This window comes from Pyxicephalus adspersus, chromosome 3 (assembly GCF_032062135.1).
Source record: "Pyxicephalus adspersus chromosome 3, UCB_Pads_2.0, whole genome shotgun sequence".
NCBI lineage: Eukaryota > Metazoa > Chordata > Amphibia > Anura > Pyxicephalidae > Pyxicephalus > Pyxicephalus adspersus.
In genome coordinates, this window is record NC_092860.1 from 22,893,576 (window position 1) to 22,916,548 (window position 22,973).

Here is a 22,973-nt window from a genome sequence, read left to right on the forward strand (position 1 = left end):
GGGGGGGTTCTATTGATCCAGGCTTCACTCTATGCTCTGTAGTGCTACAAAGAAGTTTTGCTTTACTGGTCCATCCTAAAATTTAAGTCTATCCAAAGACTACTCATTGCCAGTATTGTTGATACAGTAGCTTGGATAAACAGACTTTAAGCAAATTCACTGTAGTTGCAAATCTACCCTCCACCCTCTAGAAGGCCCAGCATTTCATAATGGGCCCTGTGTGTTAGAATCTTCTTTCATAGTCAAATTTATAACTATACAAAGAGACAAGATTAAACATTACCATTGATAAGATTATGGATTACTTTGGATATTATGGATACTGGATGATCCTTTTGTATACGCATGTGTAAATATTAACAGCTTTTTTTTTGGATGCTGTTTAAAAGTACGGTAAGTCTTTCCTCAACTTATAAAAGGAAACACTTTAGGATAAAATGAAGATATATGAGAAGTGGTGATCTGAATATCATTGCATTCTATTATTTTCTTCAGACTAAAGTGCTATTTTAGAGATATAAGTGTCTACTTCCATGTTCTTGTAAACTGATGGCACATCTACTAATGTTTTCTGCCATTACCTTTTTTAGCACTGCTGCTTTATAGACATTGGAAACTTTACTGGTTTTAAAAACCTCATATTCTAGATCCACAGCAGTGGAAGCTGCATCAGTCCTGGAATGAGAATATTTGTATTATCAGTAAAGACAAAGACAATAATCACAGAGAGCAAAAACAAGAATAAATTAATAATGATCACACATTGGGCCTAATTATAAAAGCAGTCCAAGGCTGGAGAGGATTCACTTTCATCAGTGAAGCTGGGTGATCCAGCAAACATGGAATGGGTTTCTTGAAAGTCATTTGCTATTTGTTAGCAAATGTTTTCAATCCTGGAACAGATCCATTCCAGGTTTGCTGCATCACCCAGCTTTACTAATGAAAGTGAATCCTCTCTAGCCTTGGATAAATTTATTAATTAGACCCATTTTCTCAAAGCCACCAAAGCTGGTCATAAATATTCCAATTGCGCCAGAGAGCTTGGTTTTTGGTTTGGCTCCCCTGGCCCTAAAAGTAGAAGGTTTGGCCACATACATACACACATGATATCGAACAATAGCAAACTACTCATTTACCTAATCTGGCTGTCAGTCACAGCAATGTGCCTGCATATACCTAGGGTGGACTCCATCGTTCGTTTTTCAGCTTTATCTCAAACATTGTAATTTGGAATATCCTTTGCCATCCCACAAAACAATAGCAAACTAATCATTTACCTAATCTGGCTGTCAGTCACTTGGACGTTTTTACTCAGTGCTTCCTCCAGCATCTTAAGGCAGTGTTCCCGAGCCTAGAAGCATAACAGGTATCCAACAAGCACAGTAAATAGTCTTACTTACTTCTCAGAACACATTTTCAGATATTTCACACAACAAAGGATGCCTAATGTAACATTCTCTTACCTTGACTGTGAGTTTAGGAATTTTACAATTCGCTCCATCCCTAAGTGGGCAGTCCTCACCTATAATGGGTAAATATACAAAACTAAACAAAACAGTCCAACCAATATTATCAATTTAGAATAAATTAACAAAAGCAAATAGAACAACTAAGATCTAAAGATTCTGGTGTCAAATTTAAAATGCTACTGATATCTAGCAGATGGCTACAGTTTGGCAATCCTTACTTTATTCTTATCTATTTAGATGTATGTTATTAATAAAGTGCTATTAGACTTTGGACTTGAAAAAGTACTGCACTAGATACACATACATATTTATGTCAATAAAGAAAGAAGGAAGAGGGAGGCAGAGGGTAAATATGGAAGCAAGGTTTTATCTCCAGTGAACTAAATCAATTGGAAAAAAAAGTTTTTTTATTTGTCTGATAGATCGTATATATACAGGATGACTGTACAGGGTTGCCCAAAGCTAAAAACTGATTTTAAATAGTCTACTGATCTGGATGAATATTGCTGGATATGAAGATGTTCATTCCACTTTGAAGGACAGATCTATCCAGTGGTCCTGGAAAACTTTGTCTTCATCCCACTTCTCCATATTATTGGTCTGACAGTCTTGCATAAGCACTACCTTTTTATGACATATCAATCCAGACCATTAAACATGTCCTGCCCGGATAACTGGATTTCTTTTTAAAATTAACAAATTAGAAGCTGTGTTGTACATTTGCTTGTTGATCCTCAAGCTGTTGCTGTCATAAAGTGGTTCTCTGCCTACAGGTTCAATTCACTAAGCTACTGTTAATCCTTATTTATTTTAGAGCGTCTGTAAATGTCCATTGCAAATTTATTTTAAACTCCTTTATCTAAGAATAATTAACTCAAGATAGTTTTTTTTTTCAAATTAAAAGATAAATAACTCATATTAAAAGAAATAACCCAAAATAAAAGTAAAAAAGATTAAGGTCTACAAAAAAACATTGTTTGTTGCTGGTGTTTGGAAAAATATTGGAAGACAGAACCTTGAAAAAGTTAAATGAGAATGTCACACATTGGATATTGCACAGAAGAGTGCTGGAGGAGTGTCTATTGCATTCATTATTGGTCTAATAATGTGTTTCTTGACAGTAATATGATAAAGAAAATTAAATGATCATTATCCAAAAATCTATGCCTAGTGTTTACATTATTATTCATGGGTTCTTTGTAAATGCTGTATAACCTAAAACATATGTAAAGCCAAAAAACCTAATCGATTTTAGATGAATGGAATGATTAAGAGCCAAGTTGGTTTTTTGTTTGATGGAGATTTCCCTTTACTTCCTGTCCTAGAATTTTCTAAACACAGCATAAAAAGTCCCGACTAATTAAACCATTCTGTGGCACCTGCAGGAAAACTTTTAAAATGGAGCACAGGTACACTACAAGTCAAAACACTTTACAATTGCCATCTGTAGTTTTTTCACTTACTTGGAAGGATGAATTCGTCTAGTTCTCTGCTCTGGAAAAAAAAAAATTCAGAAAAATGAAAATTCACAGGTTTAAAGAAGATGCATTCATTCATTATTCAGCTTTGATGACGGTAGTCATTTCTGCATGCTTGAATGGGTCAATAGGGAGCTAATCAAATGTCACATGATTACATTTAAATCCAGTGACCTCACTGACTTCCCCCTTATGCTTGCCATATAATGAGCACAAAATATCAAAAATGTTCACAGTAGTACAAGGAATCCTGAGAGGTTCAGATGTGACATGGGAATTGAAACTCACCAGGATGCCAGGTCTTAAAGAAGAACTCCAGCCAACAATAACAAGATAAAAATGAATAGCCCATTAAATGATTTTATAACAAAATCAGCTATGACTGCAGAATAGAAGTAACTACCACAGGGTGTCCTCAGTCTCATGGCCAGCATCATTTACCCGCTCCTCTAAGCCCAGTTCCTATCCAGTCCAGTCCCCAAACTGGACAGCAAAAGGGCAAACAGTAATGGGATCTCCTCTCCCACCCTTTTGCTATTTTGGCCTATCAGTACTTTTCTTGTCACCAAGCAAACTGATTGGCTACTTTTATCGCTACTTTCACTCAGTCTTCAGCCTGCTATAAAGGTATTACAATATTCTATCAAAGGGACCTTGATTCAGGATTTGGTTTAGCCTGACAGGTTCATTTAAAATAACAAGTATTCAAACTTAAAAGGTGGCACAGCAATGTGCCTGCATATACCTAGGGAGGACTCCATCGCTCGGTTTTCAACTTTATCTCAAACATTGTAATTTGGAATATTCCTTGCCATCCCACAAACCATTGTGTGAGCTGTAACTGACCACAAAGCGAACTTCTCCATCACTTACCTTTCTCAGATTCATCTGCTTTTGATAGAAACTGTTCCACTCCTGCTTACGTTTGCCAGATGAATCTGCCTCCCCTCCATCAGAATCATCCTCATCATATCTAGACACACAAATTAAACAGCAAAATTAAAGATGTTCAAAACATCTTTTTAATTCATGATCCTGCCCTGTCTTGATTGGTCACTGAATGAAACAAATGAGTGTCATCCCAGCCCGCTCATTAAGGTGGTTGGAGGTCAGAACTAGGAAGAAATGAAAGAAGATGGTAGTGCCCGTGATGGAACAGGGACAGGTGAGTTTAAAAAAACTGCAAAAAATCCTAACCCTTCTGCAATAAAGGACCTGCCTAATTAAATTCCTTAATTTTCAAGGGTAAAGGCTTGGTTCTGCTTCGACATCCATCTATCAACTATACATATGAATCATTCAAGTGTACGTACCTTGCAAATCCATATCCTTTCCTTCCCCCTTCATAAAGATTTGGGTTATAACCAAATGGTCCAGGCCGTGCCTCAGGCTGCTCAATGCAGGTTCTGCCTTTATTCAGGAGTAATCTCTGTAAATTTTCAGTCTGCTTCTTCACTAGCTGAGGGTTCTTACAGAAGTCACAGCACTTGTTACATTGAGGTTTTTTGTCACCAAAATATGATGCAATAGCAGCATGGCGGCACCTGAAAAAGCGATGACAGATTTAATTAATGATTAGACACAAAAATATTGTTTATGTTTTTATACTTTTTATAGTAACTTTTTAACACCATGTTTAAAATGAAATTGGACAACTAGATTAGCAAAGCACCTGCTTTAATAGGTGCAGCGACTATATATATATATATATATATATATATATATATATATATATATATATATATAAATATATATATATATATATATATATATATATATATATATATTTATATTTATCGGGTAAACCAGGGGTTGGCAAACTTCTTGGACTACTAGGCCACTTTAGGAGGTCAAGAAGGCACACTAGGCCAGAACAAACAAGGCGTCCAAGGAAAGATTTTTTTCAACCGTGACTGCAAGCTAGCAGCCTCAGTCTGCCGCTCATCCGAGGTGTAGTCTCTGTACATGTGTGCGTCCTTGGCATCAAAATGCCCCTTGAGATTCAACCACTTGAAAGTGCTGTTGGTGTTGTTGCACACTAAACACAGTGCTTTGTTGCCGCGTTGGATGAAGAATAATTTGTCAGTCCATTCATTGCTGAAGACACAACGTTCAAGGTCAACCTTCCGGAGACTGGTAGCTGCGTAGTAATTGGGGTTACTGTGCGGGATCTTGCGATAACACGACAATTCAATAAGGCCGGATCCCACAATAAATAACTAGGAGGGTGTTAGGCCGGACTGGAATACTGGCTAGGCCGTATCTGGCCTAAAGGCCGGAGTTTGCCTACCTCTGAGCTAAACTATTAAGTAGCTGTAAAGACAAAACCTAATTTGCTTAGTTTTGAATAGTATGGGGAAGAACTCCTGGCAGTTTATTTCTGCTATCTACTGACTTGCTACTGACAAAAAGAAATAAGGAGACTTCTCCAACTCTAAAACAGACATAAAAAATGCTTTGTTACATACAATGCTGCCACAATAATAAATTAATTCAATAAATGTAAAAATTTGTGACCAGGCAGAGTTTTTTTGAACAGAAGGACAGGTGATGTCCCTTCTGCAATAAGCATTCTTACATGCCTAATTGCGCTCTTCATCTGCCAAAATGAAGAGAGCGCAGCGTTGGTTGTCAGGATACTCCAACACATCCCGACTTCCGCTTCAGTTGCTAGGACTGAATAGCCCACCCGAGCACCTGCATGGAAGTTATGTCATCCCACTCCAGCCAATCAACACGGCCAAAGAAGGAAGAAAAAAATGAGGAAGATGGAACAGGTACACGGTTTATTTATACTTTAAGTATAATTTAAGAAAAGACTGGAGAAATGTACAGAAATAAATCTTTATAAAAAAAGGAAAATGTGACCTTGTTCAGTGAAATCATGGCATTTACAACGCTCATGCTGGCATGAATCACCAGCCTGGTTTTTAAAAAACAAAGGGCCCAAACATCATCCAATGATGGAAATTGTACAACTAGGCCGAGACACACGAGTGTTAAATTGAGTTTCAGTGTTAAGTTGAATCATTTCTGAATAAGCCAACAGCACTATATACATAATAGTCAGAGTGATTTCCAGAGTGGCCATTTAAAAAACAACTGCAGGTTCCACCTTTTTTTTTTTAAAGAGTGAGCTATTAACTAATGGTTACCTTCTCTGACCTTTAAATCCCTGTCATTTATTGTTGTAGTCTTTATCCACACAAGTTTGTGCCTAATAACAGTACAGCAGATTTGAACTTTCAGCACTACAAGAGTGGAATTTTTTAATGCACCTTTTCTCCTTTCCCAATCCAGCACTGCAACCGTGAGATTTACTGATGCTCTTTCTTTCCTTGGCCGTTTCCAAAGCAGCTTCTGTTCTATTCATGGCCAATGAATAAGAGAAACAAATAGGAGGATGCTTTATTGAATAGGAACCACATCTCTCGTTTTTGAAGCATTGGAAGTACAACTTTATAAATATTGTGCATCAGTACTAACAGGAGGCTTTTTTCTCCTCAATTAATTAATTCTTAAAATAAATGCTGACCTTGCACCTTGTTATTCCTTCCCTTATTATACAGTCTGGTTTTGTTATCACATTAAAAAATCCAACATTTAAAAAGTAAATGCTGAAGCTGGAGTTGTTCTTTAAATACAATTGACAGACTCTCCCTGTTTGCATTGAATATCTGTCTATATTCTTATTCTGCTAAAAAATTCCATGTTCATGATTTTTATTACATGATTTCTTGACATTCATCATAATCGTTTATAGACTGTTATGGTGTTTGGGAAAGTAAGTGGAGTTTCCTTGTAGCTGCCCTCCCCTTGCACATTCCTAAGTATGTGCTGGCCAAATATTTGCCACTAAGCTGTATAAAACACTGACACGGTCTGACACAAGCTGGTTAACTAATAAGAATTTCAAACTGAAATAACAACGCATGTCCTATTTATGTAGGGTGTTAATGAATGATAAAATCACACAGAGAACATTTGACTTGATGTCAGTAACCTATATAATGCAAACCTTCCATATTAATTGTTTTACCAGATTATTATTATTCAGGATATATATAGCGCCAACATATTACGCAGCTCTGTTCATTAAATAAGGGTTGCGAATGACAGACAGATACAGACAGTGACAGAGGACCCTATCCCGAAGAGCTTACAATCTAGGAATCCAGTATAAATACAGGTAGGTAACCTCTCCAACAAATCTGTATTTTGAGTTTGTATTTTGAACCAAGGAGCACCCACCAGGACTGCCGCAGGACCCTTTCTCTCTGTTCAAAGGGCCCCAATTTAAAAATTTTCAGCCATCAGATGCTTCTATATGCTAAGTGTCTTATCCTATGCAGTAGCTGCTCTGGGGATTGTCCCACCAGGTATTTTTCTGTTTCATAATCAACAGTCTTTTCCTGTGCTGCCGTGGTCATGGTGTTGAAGCTGCACACCCTAGCTGGCTGGTAATAAGCAGGGACCTAATTACACACCAACAACAGAGTTGAAGCTGCTGCAATGTTCCTTCCCAATCTTTTGGCTATGTGTCACAACAACATATTATTTCTGCTGCCTGGAATTCCAGTAATGACCTCTCCACTATACTGATAATTCAGTCAACAACAGAAACCATGTAAGCCTTTGTGCAATAAAGGAGATCTACATGCAGCTTTAGGTAACATTAATAACTAATGGCTCCTATATGACAGTATTAAGTATCAAAACAGTTACTATACAATGCACAAACCTCGGAAAGTAAACAAACAACTTATTTTACCTCCCGTGACTAAGCCAAATACTCATCCATTTCTGTGTCACATGTTCCCCCTCCCAGACACTGCAGATCACAGTGGGAGGGATTCAGCTGTCAATCTAGAACACGGGACAGGGCTAGGGGTGCCAGGTGATGACTTGCCAAGCTACAGACTTGTGAATTAGCAGTGACAATACTGAAAGCGACACTGTTTTCATCCCATGTAGTGCAAGCAGTTGCAACCAATGTAAGATTGGCAACTCTACTCTGAATTAGGGAGCAGTAAATGATTTTTGCCACAAACCAAAAAGTGTACCTTCTTATTCCAACACAGGATTCTGCTGTATATACTATATTAGTAATATGCTAAGTCACACCCACAATTTTCTGCATATGTAAATTGAGAGCAGGCCAAAGGTAGACATTCCCCCAATTCCCCCAAAGTGATGGAAAAACAATTAGAGTTAAATCTTTAATTAGGGAAAATCTTTTGTAGAAGTTTAATCCAAAACCTCCCATCACTAGGACAACAGAGTTAGGCAGTGCTAAGGGCAGAAACAGCTGTCAGAGAGCACCAAGCAACTACAGACTGCATGGGCTGACACACAGCATCTTTAATTGGGGACACTTTCTTGTGATGAGGGCTCTGTTGTGTCCAATGGGACAAAAACAAAGATGTGTTTTAACAAGTTCCTACTTGATCCAAAATGGATAAAATATGAAGAAACTGGAAGAGACTGGGCTAAGGTTTCTTTAACGCTGTCCCAGATATCCAGTATGTTCCTGGGAAGAAGCTGCCATCTACAAGCCCACAAAGATTTCTTTCAAGGCTTGACCTCAAAGAAATGAAACTCTGGGTGTCGGCTTGCAGACCGAAGAAAAGCGTCTTTCAGAGGCAATGTGTCATGCGTTATACAACGAGCTTCTGTATGCACGCAACAGATGTGCCATTAACCTGATGCTTACAGATGCCAAAAGCGGCTCATTTACATTTGTGTGTATCTATTCTGTTAATTACACAGAGCCTGCTTGTGAGTATTAAGTGTCTCGTCTCTCCAATTACATTCCGGCACAGAAAGTTACCTGGATAATAGTAAAGCTATGTACAGATATTAGATCACCGTAGCTGGAAACGAGTGCGGATAGTGGAACCAAACAGCACCATGGTAAAGGAAAGCCAAGAAGGAGGCACCCTGCTGCTTCCTTATCTATAGGAAACACAAGTGCTCCATGCTACTGGATCACTGGGTCACATTAGGCTGTACAGAAGTTGGATTTGCATCCAATATGATAACAAGTTGCCAACAAAAATTAAGCAAGTGCAGTGTTGTTGAAGATTTTGTGGTGGGTGATACCATCATACTGTCATTCCTCCAGGCTTTATACAACATGCCTCTGTGACTTTGCATATGCCAAGCAAAAAGTATGTATTTTTTAAAGAATTGTGGAAGCCAGCTTCACTGCACAGAAACAAGACGATGAAGAACGCATACAACTTGCACAATGACAGTAGCCGGGCTAAACCATATGAAAGAAATGTGAAATTTACAACAGACAAGCCACAAGTCCCAGCTGTTTTGCACTACCTCCCTCTCTTGTTAAAGCACACCCTCACACAAACCTCCTTCCCTCCCCTTTTTGTAGAAGTGTAATCCAAAACCTCCCATCACTAGGACAACAGAGTTAGGCAGTGCTAAGGGCAGAGACAGCTGTCAGAGAGCACCAAGCAACTACAGACTGCATGGGCTGACACACAGCAGTGCTGGAGTGCAGGGTAAGCTTTAATGTTTTTGCAGCTTTTATTATTAAACAAGATTTATATAGTGCCAACATATTATGCAGCGCTGTACATTAAATCGGGGGTTTCAAATGACAGACAGATACAGACAGTGACACAGGGAGAGAAGACCCTGCACCGAAGAGCTTACAATCTATCTTTCAGATCATATATGCAGATTTGCTTTTTTGGTCAAACTGCCGACTTGCAGGATTTACTAGTCTGATGTTTATGGTACATCACACATGGAGAAACAAAGTAAAGTCATGACTTTTAAACTCCTTGGACTGTAATCTGTATACTTAGAAAGCACAATGTAACCAAAACAACATTTTCTGTAGGTCATCTTGAGGGTATTATTTGCCTGGGGTCCTGCGAGGCACAATCACAGGAAGGGTGAATGTTCCAGGGTTACAGAACATGAAAATGTGTGGTTATAGATATCTTGGCTTTGAGAAGTATTAGTATTTCTGATTGGCATGGTCGATGGAAGTGATGATCAGATCCTGACAAATACTAATAAATGTTCTTTTATTACTAAGTGCTAGAGAAGATCACATATTTTGGTTGCTCTGGAACTCCCATTGTTTTCTCTGTAACTGGAACAAAAAGCTTCTTAGGACTTAATGACAATGATTGCTGAGTTAGTTCTGTAAAACTTGAGGCATGTTTATAACTTTTTGCTGTCTGGGACAATCCAGTGCAGTCCATGCTAAAGAACAGATGCAGCTGGACAATACAAGTCATGGGCTCTGTTCTGCAAGCTATTAACTAGTAACAGGTGCTGACAGGAAGAGTGCAGCTATTCCTGCTATTCCTTACTACCCAATAAATGTACAGGAGGTGGAATATATCAAAGAGGCACTGATGACTTGAACAGTAAAAACATGGAAGGGGAAAACCTTTTTGCAACAAGTGAAGATATCTGAGAAAGGGAAAATTGCTACACATATAAAAGGGCCAATCCACCTGCAGGTGTTATTTTAGCTTAGTGGCCCCTGGCTTCTTATATGTTTTGGATATCCCCGGGTATCAGTTCTTGCTCTGTTTCTGTACACTTAAACATTTTCGGTCTTCCCAACTAATACATGTACTTTATAATTTAGAATACAATGAATAGGGAGAGTGCCTAGGGCTCCAACACAGGGGTCATTCTCATCCAATCACAGGAGGCCAATGCTAAAATATCAGTTCTTGGTGGGCTGAAAATGTATTTATCACATATGGACACAGCAGGTAACAGATATAGGAAATAGCAACAGCCCATCTCCTGGATTCATTACCACCTTATTTTTAACTTTCCCATTTTGCTTTTGTTTTGGTTCTTTGGTGTGGTTTCATATCATAACTGGCCCTTTTCCTCCTTTGGTAAGAAGTCCTTAATGTTGCAGAGAATAAAACAAACTCAATACATGGCCCACCCTGTACACCATTCTTCGAGTCCACGGTGGTTTAATGATGTGACCCCAGGTCCATGACACCCATGACTGGCAAGAATTGGGTATAATGATGATATTATCATCAATAGTAATATTAAACAGTATTAGCACCAAAATATTACACAGTGTTGTACATTAAATAGGGATGATATGGGTCATTTATAGGGAAAACACAGCTGCTGGACCTAAAGTGGTCTGCAGGGTGGAGTGCCGGAAAGGAGGCAAGTATTGCAGTAATTTTTTTTATTAATTTAATGATTAGTTAGCTGCTTATTTTTTTTTTTTTTTTACATTTTTCTTTAAAGCTGGATTTGGGCTTTGAGCTCAGCTATATAACAAATGAAAACACAATGTAAAATATACTATGGGATAAACTATGAGTATTCAGAAGTTTGCCCAGAGCTTTTTGGGTGGAGAGGGCAGGAATGGATCACCCATCATATCTTTACCACCTTCTTACATTTCAGAAGAGAGCTCATCCAACATTTCAACAATGACTGAGAAGTGACCTTGCTGCTCTTGAGTGTTCTTTATATATACAGTTATGAAGAATCTTTGATGGGTTCAGTGAGCATAAAACTTTAATAATAGAATAATGTTTCTGTCACTTAAGTAGATTCCCGCCAGGGATGTTTAAATGACAACTTCACTTTTATTAAAGTTGTTCTTTAGAGATGTAGTAGCATCCACCTAGCAAAATATTTATCTCCAGCCCCATCCCCTAGGCTGCCCTGCAAGACTGCTAATTGCCTGGTTCTAGATCACTGTACAGATGTCATATCAGACATCAGGTGACTGTCACCAGAACCGATCCTTCATGATCATTTCCAGTAACAGTGCTGTACACACTGTACTGTTCTATGGCGAGAGGGGAGGACAAGCAAGCAACACCCCGCTGTGCTTTTCTCTGAAGGAATGCATTGTGGTGATCCCAGATAAATCGTTCAACAATCTGCCACCTTTGATTGATAACATTGGGAGGCCACTGTAAGTTTTCCCCCCAGGCGGGCTTAACCATTTGTCTCCAGTAACAATCATGTGATGTGTTTAATCCTGATTCAATAGATCCAATAATTTCTGATGTTCTTATTAGGAGAAAATCAAACTGAAACAGAGCAAACCAGAGTTTCTCAAACAAATGCAAGTAGCTTTACTAACACTAGTTGTGCAAGTTTTTATATTTTCATTAGTAACAGAAGCCACCCATGAATGTCCATTATATTAGAGAAAAGATTGGGTGTAGCAAGTTTCCTTCCCTGCCCTGCCTTTGGGGCATTGTAGCATCAAACAATTGCAATGTGACTAAGACAACAAGCAAAGACAAGGAGGAAAGTAAAAAAATATCAACAATACAAAATATGACAGATAATTTTCAGGAAACAAAAATAGCAAATGACCTAAACATTCAAATAAATATATAGGTGATACTAGGGTAAAAATCTAATACAAATTAATATATATATATTGGTATTATTTGTACCTTTTATTATAATTTAGGAAAAGAATTAGGACAAGAAAGTAAAATGTCAGTTTTTCCTGATCTACAATCCTACACACAAAATATGTGGGAAAAATAAGTTATATACGTGTACACAAGGACTGTGTGTGATGGGTAGCATGGACCAGAGTTGTAATAATTTCAGGCTATAAGCATGATTTGTGAAAGCTCTTCAAGACTGGAGAGGATACATATTCATCAGTGAATCTGGGTGATGCAGCAAACCTGGAATAGATTTCTTAAAATGATTTGCCATTTGCTTGGAAATGTTTTGAATCCTGCACCAGATCCATTCCAGGTTTGTTGGATCATCTAGCTTCACTGATAAAAACGTATCCTCTCCATGCCTGGAGAGCTTACATAAATCAGGCCCTATATTTTCAGACTTATGTCTGACTTTAAATTTGTTGAAGGTAAATTTAGAGGGAAGCCAAATAACCCACCAGTGTGTTTTTAGAATGTGGGGGAAAGACAGAGTGTCTTGGAAAAACGCATATAAACACAGGTAGAACATACAAACTCTATGTAGGCCAGGTCCAAGACTAGAACCTGGGACCTGGTGCAGCAATGCAAGGGTGTAAGCCACATAGCTACCAAGTTTCCCTCACTATGGGTAATCTGCCAACTCAGATGCTATTGGAGGGACAATGGGCTTGATTTAATAAAGCTCTCCAATACCGTAGAAGATACACTTTCACCAGTAAACCGGGGTTATCCAGCAAACCTGGAATTGATCTGGTCTAGTATTAAAAACATTTGCCAACTAATAGCAAAATATTTTTAGGAAACCCATTCCAGGTTTGTTGGGTCTAGGTCCACCTATGATAGTCTACCTTCTCCAGTATTGGAGAGCTTTACTAAATCAGGCCATTGAGTATCACTATAGGGGTAGAGAAAGTGTGAATTTAGTATAGATTCCATTGATTTCAAAACCATAAATACAGCTGATAAAGGGATGAAGTATGCTGAGAGTTTTAAAAAGATTATTATGAGTAGTAGTAATATTTTTATATATATTTAGTGTGTTTTCAGGCAATAAAATGTCTGGGGGGTCAATGAGCAACTCAGAACTGCATAAAATGGTTGACCAACAGAAGAGTTTGAGGACCCCTTGCTTTATTTATTATTAAGCCATGTGCATCGTTATCGGCAATTCAGACTGGACTAGTAGACTTGGATTAGGAAAGAACAATAATGCAAAATGACTGTGCAGAACTACTAAGTATTAGGTGAAGCTTGCATAAAAACAAATGTTACTGCCAGACAAGTTTCAGATTAAAACTTTAAATGTGTAGAAATCTACAAACACAAGATTAATTGCATACAGGAGAATAAACAATAGAAATACTCTAGAGACAAAGTAAAACATTTTTCTTTTCCTTTTTTCTGGGCCATGGGTTGTGACCAGAGTTTAAGGATGGGCACCGTTTTGTTTAAACTCTGGAAAGAGGAAGACAAAGTATACATTAGCTTACCCCAAAGCCTATGATAAACAAATCAAATCTTTATGGTACCTATTATATAATGTAGATTGTTTTATTTTTCAGTCATTAATTACACATGGATGACTCACTGTGTATCTATTATACACTGAGCATAATCTATTTACAGATGCCATTAAGCTACCCCCAGTGCCCTAGCTACCACACGTGCAATAATTGTTGTTGGAAAGGATCTTTCACTATCCTTTCCAACAACAAAAGACTGAAAGATGCATGAACGAGTGCTGTACATACAGCACCATTCTGCTCTATGGAGAGGGGGAGAACAACGGAGCAGCACCCCACTGCTCTCTCTCCCCTTCACTTTCATTATGATCGTTCCTCGTCCTTGGATCCGCCAGGACGTTCATCAGAACGTTGGATAGCGAGTGCTGTACACACGCCAGATTCTCATCTGATATCAGCCGAGGCGTTTATCAGACGGGAAACATCTGACATGTATACGTAGCCCTAGTCTAGTGTACATCTTGATCATTTTGTACACCATAATTTGTTATGATTTATTTTTAAATGTACTATGTTTACACTAATTATATAGAGCTGACATACCTTTTGCCCTTTACATAATACAAAGCCCTGTAACAACAACAGACTTGACCATAAGTCATCTAATCCTAACTAAAAGGTATTTCTGAGTTGTAGTGATTCCTGGTCATCTTCTCATACCTGTATAGCTTTAGCCAGGATTACGAAGACTGACAATGATTTAGGGCCTAACTACCAGAAACTGAAACTGGTGGCCCCAGTCAGATGTTTGTAAGCATGCTTGCCGTCATGCAGCTTGCAGAACAATTCCCTTAATTCATTAATTTGGGAGAAATATGCATTTAGCATACAAATGGGTTGTTGATGCTTGGAGAAGGCATTTGTACAGAAGCTGACATTTTTTTTTTAGAATACTTGTTAAACAACAAAATTAATTAAAAGTAAACACTTCCTGGTGGTCTTATACGAATCTAAACCAGTGTTTCTCTAACTTTCTAACATGGGGGAACCCTTGCAATACCTTTCAGGTCTTCAAGAAACCCCTACTATAATTATTATATCCACATCTCACAGCATACTAGCTGGGTGGTCAGTATGAAGAATGCTTGTTAGAATGATGGTAACCCTTACAGATAGCCAAAAAAAATCATTAGGGTCAGTTAAACTGAGGCGAGAGGGAGAAATTGCTCAAGGAACCCTTAGCAACCTCTAATGGGACCCTGGTTAAGAAACACTGATGTAATGGATGGTGCCAGTTACCTAAATTTAAGTATTTGGTAAACTTTGGTTTGCAAGTTTCAAGACCTGTGTAATGCCCAAGCCTATGAACCAAAGAGAATTGCTCAGGAAATGCTTGGCAGGGGTATATTAGTGGATTCTATTGGAATATTAGAACACCCAGGGATTTAGGGATTAAGGCCTGTAAGTAATCTGCCTGTCATAGAGACCTGGTGCCCATTTACAACATGCAACCACTGCATAATTTTAGGTATTTGTAAAAGCTATGTAAACTTCTCCTATTAAACAATTATTCTTTGCCCTGTAGAGATTAGAATAGGTGGGATTAGGTGGGGACCAGGCAGGATTAAAATGAAAATCTTGCTATTTTAGTCCATAAAAAAGGGAATGGTTTTATATTACACAAGGTGGTAGGTATTTTACTGTATTTGAAGGATCTTTAAAGGGACAAACCTTGGTAAGCATATGAACGTATTGCCGAGATGCAGTGCATGTTTTTTACCCTGATTGCGTGTTATAGCAAAACTATTACTGTTATCACAATGCAGAAGATTATATAGTAAAATAAATCGAACACATCCCCTACCTGTGCTATGTATTTAGACCAGTAAGGCACATGAGCCTCAAGAAAACATTTTGAGCTAAGTCTGTCATTGAAAAATTCTAAACATGAGCCGTGACGTACACAAAGAACACAGCAGATACTATAGAAATCTAGTATACTTCCTCATTACTTGGTAATAAGCATACAAGCTGTAGTTCTGTTGGCACTACAAAACCTAGCAACAAAAGTTTGTCTAAACTCAAGGAAGTTTTGGAAAACAATATAAAAAGAAATGTAGTAACACAAAGCTCCGCTGCAAGGCTTCAATAGTCTGAATCATTGTCATCATCATAACCTCATTGGCTGTATTCATACTCTAGGTTTTCCTAGGTATTACAGAATAAAAGCCAGAGACAAGATGTTAGACAGAACTTTTTGGAGCAGGTCATCAAAGGCAGCCTCCATTTGTTTTCATACCAGGTATCCTTTAGGCATGCCTTCTGTGCTGCCAAGGTTAATATTGTGGGTTTAGTTGTGCTTTACAGTAATTGAGAGTTCCTATTTTCTTTAAACATAAACATGTTGTCACTCTCTCTACCTCAAAGACCCCCAATATCAAAACATCCAAATTATAGTGGAATGAAAGACGTAAGTTAATGTGGATCAAACAATTCCTTTCAGAAGTCTAATTACACTAGGCAGGTCAGATCTACAAACTATACAGTACGAAAAAGATCAATAACCCAGATTGTGCAGCGGATTTACTATAATGTTACCACTTTAGTGGTACATCTATCTCTCACACTGCAGATACTGTCTAGTGTACTTACTTTTTCCCATACTATAGTATTATATCTATTGATATTTCTGTTAAAGTCTTTATAACTTCAGGAGTCGAAGGTGGAAAAAAGGTGGTTATCCTTATTTATATCTGTCTTTTTAGTGGATACAAAGCATTACTTTTGGGTATTTATAGTGGTTCTAGGTCTACAAGGTGGCTGGTGAAAAGTCTTACCACAATCCTTTCACACCTATGTTCAATGTTGATTTTTCAATGAACGGATGTTTGTTTTCGTAAAAAAAGTTGAAGCTGGCCATAATTATTATGTCTTGGATGTGACTTAATTCGAAGCATGTAGCCAAACACTTCATTCCAATAGCAAACACAAACCTACATATTACCCCAGTGACATGTTTACTGAAAAGCTGTTTCAAGGTTAATTTATCCCCTGGGGACACCAGGAAATCTAGCTATGCAGATCACCTTTCCTTGTTTTCTGGCTAACTGTACAGCAAAAGCTTGATGGAGGTTTTTGTTTTTTGTTTTTTTAAAACACAAGCCTTGGGGTTTCCATAGCTAACCACATTCTGAAGCTGCCTTGCTATTATGCTGATCCACTGATTTAAAGTGGAACTAAAGATACGTACACACATCACATGATTCTTGTCCGATAATCATCTCAGGCTTAACATCGGACGAAAATCTGGTGTGCCGTACTGCGCTTGTCGTCTGTCGTAGTCCCGGTGGATCCACGGAGGATGAACAATTGTAATGAAAATAAAGAGGATAAAGCACAGTGGGGTGCTGCTCCGTCACTCTCCACCTTCCCTCGCCATACAGCAGAACGGCTCTGTATGTACAGCGCTCGTTCATGCATCGTGTAGTCTTTTGTCGATGGAAAGGATCGTGAAAGATTCTTTCCAATGACAAGTATTGCACGTGTGTACACAGCCTTAAGTCCCACATTGAAAATTTGGGATCCAGACAGGTGTTTATTGCAGAAAGGGACAGGCGATATCCCTTCAGCAATAACTATTTTTACATGCCTGATCGCCACCCAGCTGTCAAATCTTGCTGAGCTGCCCATGTAAAAAAAATTTGGTAGGAATTGCCCTTTAAGGCTACTTTGTTGTGTTAACAGTGCACCTCCCGTATGGCACCCCTATTTAATGTACAGAGCTGCATAATATGATGGTGCTATATAAATCCTGTTTATTATTATTATTATTATTATTAATATTAATAATATTAATAATAATAATAATAAATGGCTTAATAAAGACCCTGCTGCCAGACCATTTATTTCAAAAACAAGTATGTGTGTATTTGAGGTGCTCTATGAATGTTCTTTGCCTATAAAAGTTTACATTGCTTAGCCTTGACAGACACAAAGTTACCACTCAAGTGACACATTTTAGTATTCCCATTCACTCTTTTCCCATTAACTACTTGAAAGTCTATGTAAAGTTGTGAGGAGCTGGATTAGTACAGTAATTACAGCCCCCAGAAAAAGAAAGTACTAAGCAAATTACTCTTCCCAAATAATTCAAATTTGCTAGCAAGTTTAAAAGCATATTGCCAGTGAGTAAAAAATATTTATAGAAAGGAAAGCATATAAAATACTGGATTTTTCTAAGTTTCTGACAGAGTCTTCTTAAAGCCTGTGCAGTAAGTAAGTCCATCTTCTCAGGGCCCAGGATCCACACACATTTTTCTCAGATGACAGTATATTTACGAAGATTCATAAAATGACTGGTTTCCTGACTGATGTTGGACAGCCTTTATTTACATTATTTAAACAGCTTGTCTGCAACCTTACACTTGCTATAGGGTTATTATTATTCCTTGTGGGAACAAAATCCAAAAATAGCGACAGCTGAAGAAACAGCATTTGTGAGTTAATGGCTACGCTGCCTTTACTACTGTAAACCATTTTGTTAAGGTCCATTCATAACGTATAGAATACGCCATCTTATTACAACAACATACACTCAGGACAGGGCTACCAGGGTGATAGCCAGCCTAATACTTAACCAGCCTAATACTGGCCATCACTGTGTAATGAAGATAGAGCTCAGAGGGCCTTGTCACCTTTAAACACCTTTAAATATGTGATTAAAAAAGAGAACTGAGAGAGTAGCTGAATAATTTAAATCACATTACTTATTTTATTTATTATTAAACAAGATTTATATGGCGCCAACATAATATGTAGCGCTGTACATTAAATAGGGGTTGTAAATGACAGACAGATACAGACAGTGATGCAGGAGGAGGGGAGGACCCTGCCCGAAGAGCTTACAATCCAAAAAGTTCTAAAATTTTAAATTAATTAAATGTCTATTACCTGAAAATACTGAAGTAAGTAGAATTACTAAAACCAACACACTATTGCCAATGGAGAAAAATAAACAAGGCAACCTGGCATCCCAAACTAAAGTGAAATTAAAACATAATACAGTGGATGGAGATCCCAAGAAATACAAATCACTTTGCTGTAGGGGGTCTGTTACACACAAGAAATTAAAAAAAAAGAAAACCAAATGCAGTAGGTCAAATCTCACATCGACCAATGTTTTTCACCCTTATTATGCATGTACCCTAGTGTAAATAACTCAAGTGTTCCTTGAATGCCTCTTATCACATTATGTTTGTTGCTAATGTTATATGTTTTTTTTTATCTGTTACTTTTAGCTTTTAAATAGCTACAAACGCTTACCCCCTGGATGCCCTTTGTCACTTATTGTGCAGCTCATGGGGCCCCTGCAGTAGTCTGTGTTTTGATTCTCAAACCAGTAAAGAAAAAAAAAATCTATAGACGGACTTCTAGTAGTTAATGGGCTGGTTTATTTCTTTCACATTTTCAAAATTTTTCTATGCGGTTTATCTGTTATTCTTAAATTTTCTCTCCTCTGAAATAATGGATCTTGCCAATTGAAATATCAAATGTGGTGCAAATAATTTTTATGGGAACACAAGTGTGATTTTTTTTTTTTGTAAAGGAGAAGTAATATAGCAGTGATTTCTAGCAGCTGCATGTAATCTTTCAACAATCTTCTGCAGACCACTCTCCATGCACTCAGTTGGAAACTTGCAGCGAGGTGCAAAATTTAGGTCATATAGCAGTGATGATCAGAAAATCAATGCTATTCAATTTTAATTCTGTATCTCTTTATAATTTCAGGCAGACTCTGCCACAACACCTTTGTGCCAACATGTCCTCTCAAGATATAAAACAAGAGATGGCGAAAATGGGGGAAAAACTTCTAATAAAATTAAAGCAAATCCCTCAGGGAGACACTGTGGAAATTATTTCATTCACCATCATCCTTGTTTTTATAGGTGAGTAGAAGCCTTGTGGAGCTTTAATAAATCGGGCCCAATATAACTTTGCCCTAAAAAAGCAAAGTTGCCTTCCCTTGTTTTTGTCTAAAAAGGAGATAAATCTTGAACAATATTGCTATGTTAGGAATATCCCTTTTTAATTATCAGGCGATGCCTTCTTCATCAGCCTGTGCTAGAGAGCGGAATAATCTGTAAGGTAAACAGTTTTGTGGGTTATGTTCTACCAAAACTGATATCTTCTGTAGTAAGAACCTAACAATGGCTGCTAATTTTAACCCAAGCTCCTAAAGCTGCAATAATGACATGAATCCAAAAAAAAAAAAGCTTAATTAAAATCGACAGAATTCTATAAAAATAAATGAGATGATTGAAATCAGCCTTCCAAAAATAAAAAAAGGCTTTCAAGCCTTCATATAAGAACAAAAGACGGTTTTCGATATCAGCTGCATTAGTAAATAGAAGCAGGTTGTTGCAGCAGACAAATGCCCACACTTTTCTGTGCTTCAGATATAAACACATTCCTGTTACACTTTATTATATAGCACATCTGTAATTCCTAGCTCATCCGCACCCAGTATAAACAATAAAATGTCTGTTTTTCTTCCACAGTGGCAGTGTTGGTGATTGCCATCGTAGCTTGTTCTGGCTGTTGTTGCGCCAATAAGAAGCATCGCACAGTTCGGGTTCAGCCAAAAGGCGAGGTGTGAAAGGAAACATGGAGCCCTTATCCCAGTGCCTTACTTTCCCACTTGGATCAATCTACCAAGTCCAATGAGAAAAAAAAGACTTCAAGATGTAATAAAATGACACACTGGACTTTTTTGTATATAAAGTGTGAAAAGACTGCAGCTAGGTACTATCACATACACTAATATAGGTCTGAGAAGAAATGCGAGCCAAAGACACGAATATTCAACGCAAGAAATCTACTGATACCAAAGATCCTCCCATCATTCCTAAGATATGCCATATGTCTGTCTTTCTCAGGGAAAACACATTATGTTACCTAAGAATTAGGCTTAAACAAAACCGGTGAAAGTAGGCTTTTTATGTATTGTGTAATGCAACTATTTAAATATGTGCCAAATCTGTAAATAAAACATATTCTTTGAATGTAAAGTAGATGTGTTGTGATAAATTACAATATTTATATCTAATACAGAAAAAGCCGTGTTCTCCCTAGCCCCCTTTAGCTGGGCGCACCACCCGGCACTTTTCAGTAACCACCCAGCTGTTTTGGGTGGTTACTGAAAAGTTGGGTCACAATACAGGGGGGCTGCTACCCAACTATAATTTCTTCTCACCCGGTTTAAAAAAAATTCTGGGTTCAACACTATTGGCCTGATTTATTAAAGCTCTCCAAGGCTGGAGAGATAACACTTTCATCAGGGAAGCTGGGTGATCCAGCAAGCCTGGAATATATCTGGTCCAGGATTCAAATAATTTGCTAGAAGATAGCAAATGACTTTGAAGAAATCCGTTCCAGGTTTGCTGGATCACCCAGCTTCACAAATAAAAGTGTATCCTCTCCAGCCTTGGAGAGCTTTAATAAATCAGACCTTATATATCCATTTGTAAAGGTAAGCATCGGATAATGGTACATAGTTTCATAATAGCATTGTAACTTGTGATTTTGATTAATTGTCTGGGGACTGCCTGTTTTACTTACATGACTGTTGGCTGAGTTTGATTTATATCACTGAAATACGGGTTTTTTATGCAGCAAGTGTGTAAGGAAAGTAAAACATGGAGAAGAAAGAATGTTAGAGCTACAACTGATGGCTTTCCTGTGAAGCAGTTTTTTCCCCAATATAATGTAATTAAAAAAAAATGACATTGGTGTAAATCAAACCGATTTGTTAGATTATAGCTGCCTTTTTATTTAACTTCTATTTTTACCAGGTGTATGTTTTTAAAGGAAAGGAACTTAACAGCAAGCAGAATAACTACTCACTGTAACTGTACTAGAGAATGTCAAAAGTGTTAGAAAATAGTTTTGAAGATGTGGTTACATGACAGTATGTAAATGCTTGGTTTGCTTTTTTTATTATACCCTGAACCTGTCAGATCTGTCAAAGGAAGTAAAATCTCCTACTAAAAAATGATTAGACTTGGATATTAGGCGTGGAATGGCATTCGCTATGCACTCAAGGGAGAGTGTAGTAAATTCTCAATGAACTTATGTTTACTTATAATCTCAGTGTTAACTTAAAGTAAAATTATGAGAATTGTCTCTTGTGACAATTCTTTTTCCCATATTTTGGTTACTGCATTAAATAAAAGATCTATACATTAGCTACATATACCTTATAGTTTGCCCACTTATTAAAGCCCAGTTTCCATACCAGTAAGTTTTTTTGCTCATGTTCAAACATTCAGGTGACACCTCAAAATTGTAATTCAGTTCTCAAAGGACTAGCAGTCAGATGCAGCCGTGCTCTAAACTTCTTACTGCAGGCATACTTCTACCCTGTTTCCCTGATGATAAGACACTGTCTTATGGGTTTTTTATGCAGCAAGTGTGTAAGGAAAGTAAAACATGGAGAAGAAAGAATGTTAGAGCTACAACTGATGGCTTTCCTGTGAAGCAGTTTTTCCCCCAATATAATGTAATTTAAAAAAATGACATTGGTGTAGATCAAACTGATTTGTTAGATTATAGCTGCCTTTCTATTTAACTTCTATTTTTACCAGATGTATGTTTTTAAAGGAAAAGAACTTAACAGCAAGCAGAATAACTACTCACTGTAACTGTACTAGAGAACGTCAAAAGTGTTAGAAAATAGTTTTGAAGATGTGGTTACATGACAGTATGTAAATGCTTGGTTTGCTTTTTTATTGTACCCTGAACCTGTCAGTAGTGTCAAAGGAAGTAAAATCTCCTACTAATAAATGATTAGACTTGGATATTAGGCGTGGAATGGCATTCCCTATGCACTCAAGGGAGAGTGTAGTAAATTCTCAATGAACTTATGTTTACTTATAATCTCAGTGTTAACCTAAAGTAAAATTATGAGAATTGTCTCTTGTGACAATTCTCTTTCCTATATTTTGGTTACTGCAATAAATAAAAGATCTATACATTAGCTACATATACCTTATAGTTTGCCCAGTACATATACCTTATTAAAGCCCAGTTTCCATACCACTAAGTTTTTTTGCTCATGTT

The 22,973-nt window shown here is 37.6% G+C and overlaps 2 protein-coding genes across 2 annotated transcripts in view; one reads left to right on the top strand and one right to left on the bottom strand.

Moving 5' to 3' along the window:
- RECQL5 (RecQ like helicase 5) overlaps positions 1 to 22,973 on the bottom strand; it is a 53,228-nt gene that overhangs the window by 8,477 nt on the left and 21,778 nt on the right. The window contains exons 10-15 of the mRNA XM_072403898.1: positions 4,261 to 4,491; positions 3,821 to 3,920; positions 2,933 to 2,963; positions 1,464 to 1,522; positions 1,278 to 1,351; positions 582 to 675 (exon numbers count right to left, since the gene is read on the bottom strand). Of these exons, the coding sequence (XP_072259999.1) occupies positions 582 to 675; positions 1,278 to 1,351; positions 1,464 to 1,522; positions 2,933 to 2,963; positions 3,821 to 3,920; positions 4,261 to 4,491 (589 nt within the window). The remainder of the gene's footprint in view (positions 1 to 581; positions 676 to 1,277; positions 1,352 to 1,463; positions 1,523 to 2,932; positions 2,964 to 3,820; positions 3,921 to 4,260; positions 4,492 to 22,973) is intronic.
- On the top strand, positions 9,338 to 20,923 carry SMIM5 (small integral membrane protein 5). Its single transcript, XM_072403893.1, has 3 exons — positions 9,338 to 9,468; positions 19,644 to 19,801; positions 20,414 to 20,923. The coding sequence occupies exons 2-3, from the start codon at positions 19,675 to 19,677 to the stop codon at positions 20,509 to 20,511; spliced, it is 225 nt and encodes a 74-aa protein (XP_072259994.1). The 5' UTR covers positions 9,338 to 9,468; positions 19,644 to 19,674; the 3' UTR covers positions 20,512 to 20,923.

Bases quoted from the DNA above. Each gene is read 5' to 3' on its own strand.
- SMIM5 (XM_072403893.1), top strand. From the start codon at position 19,675: ATGTCCTCTCAAGATATAAAACAAGAGATGGCGAAAATGGGGGAAAAA. The intron at 19,802-20,413 runs GTGAGTAGAAGC...TTTCTTCCACAG, and splicing joins CATCATCCTTGTTTTTATAG to TGGCAGTGTTGGTGATTGCC.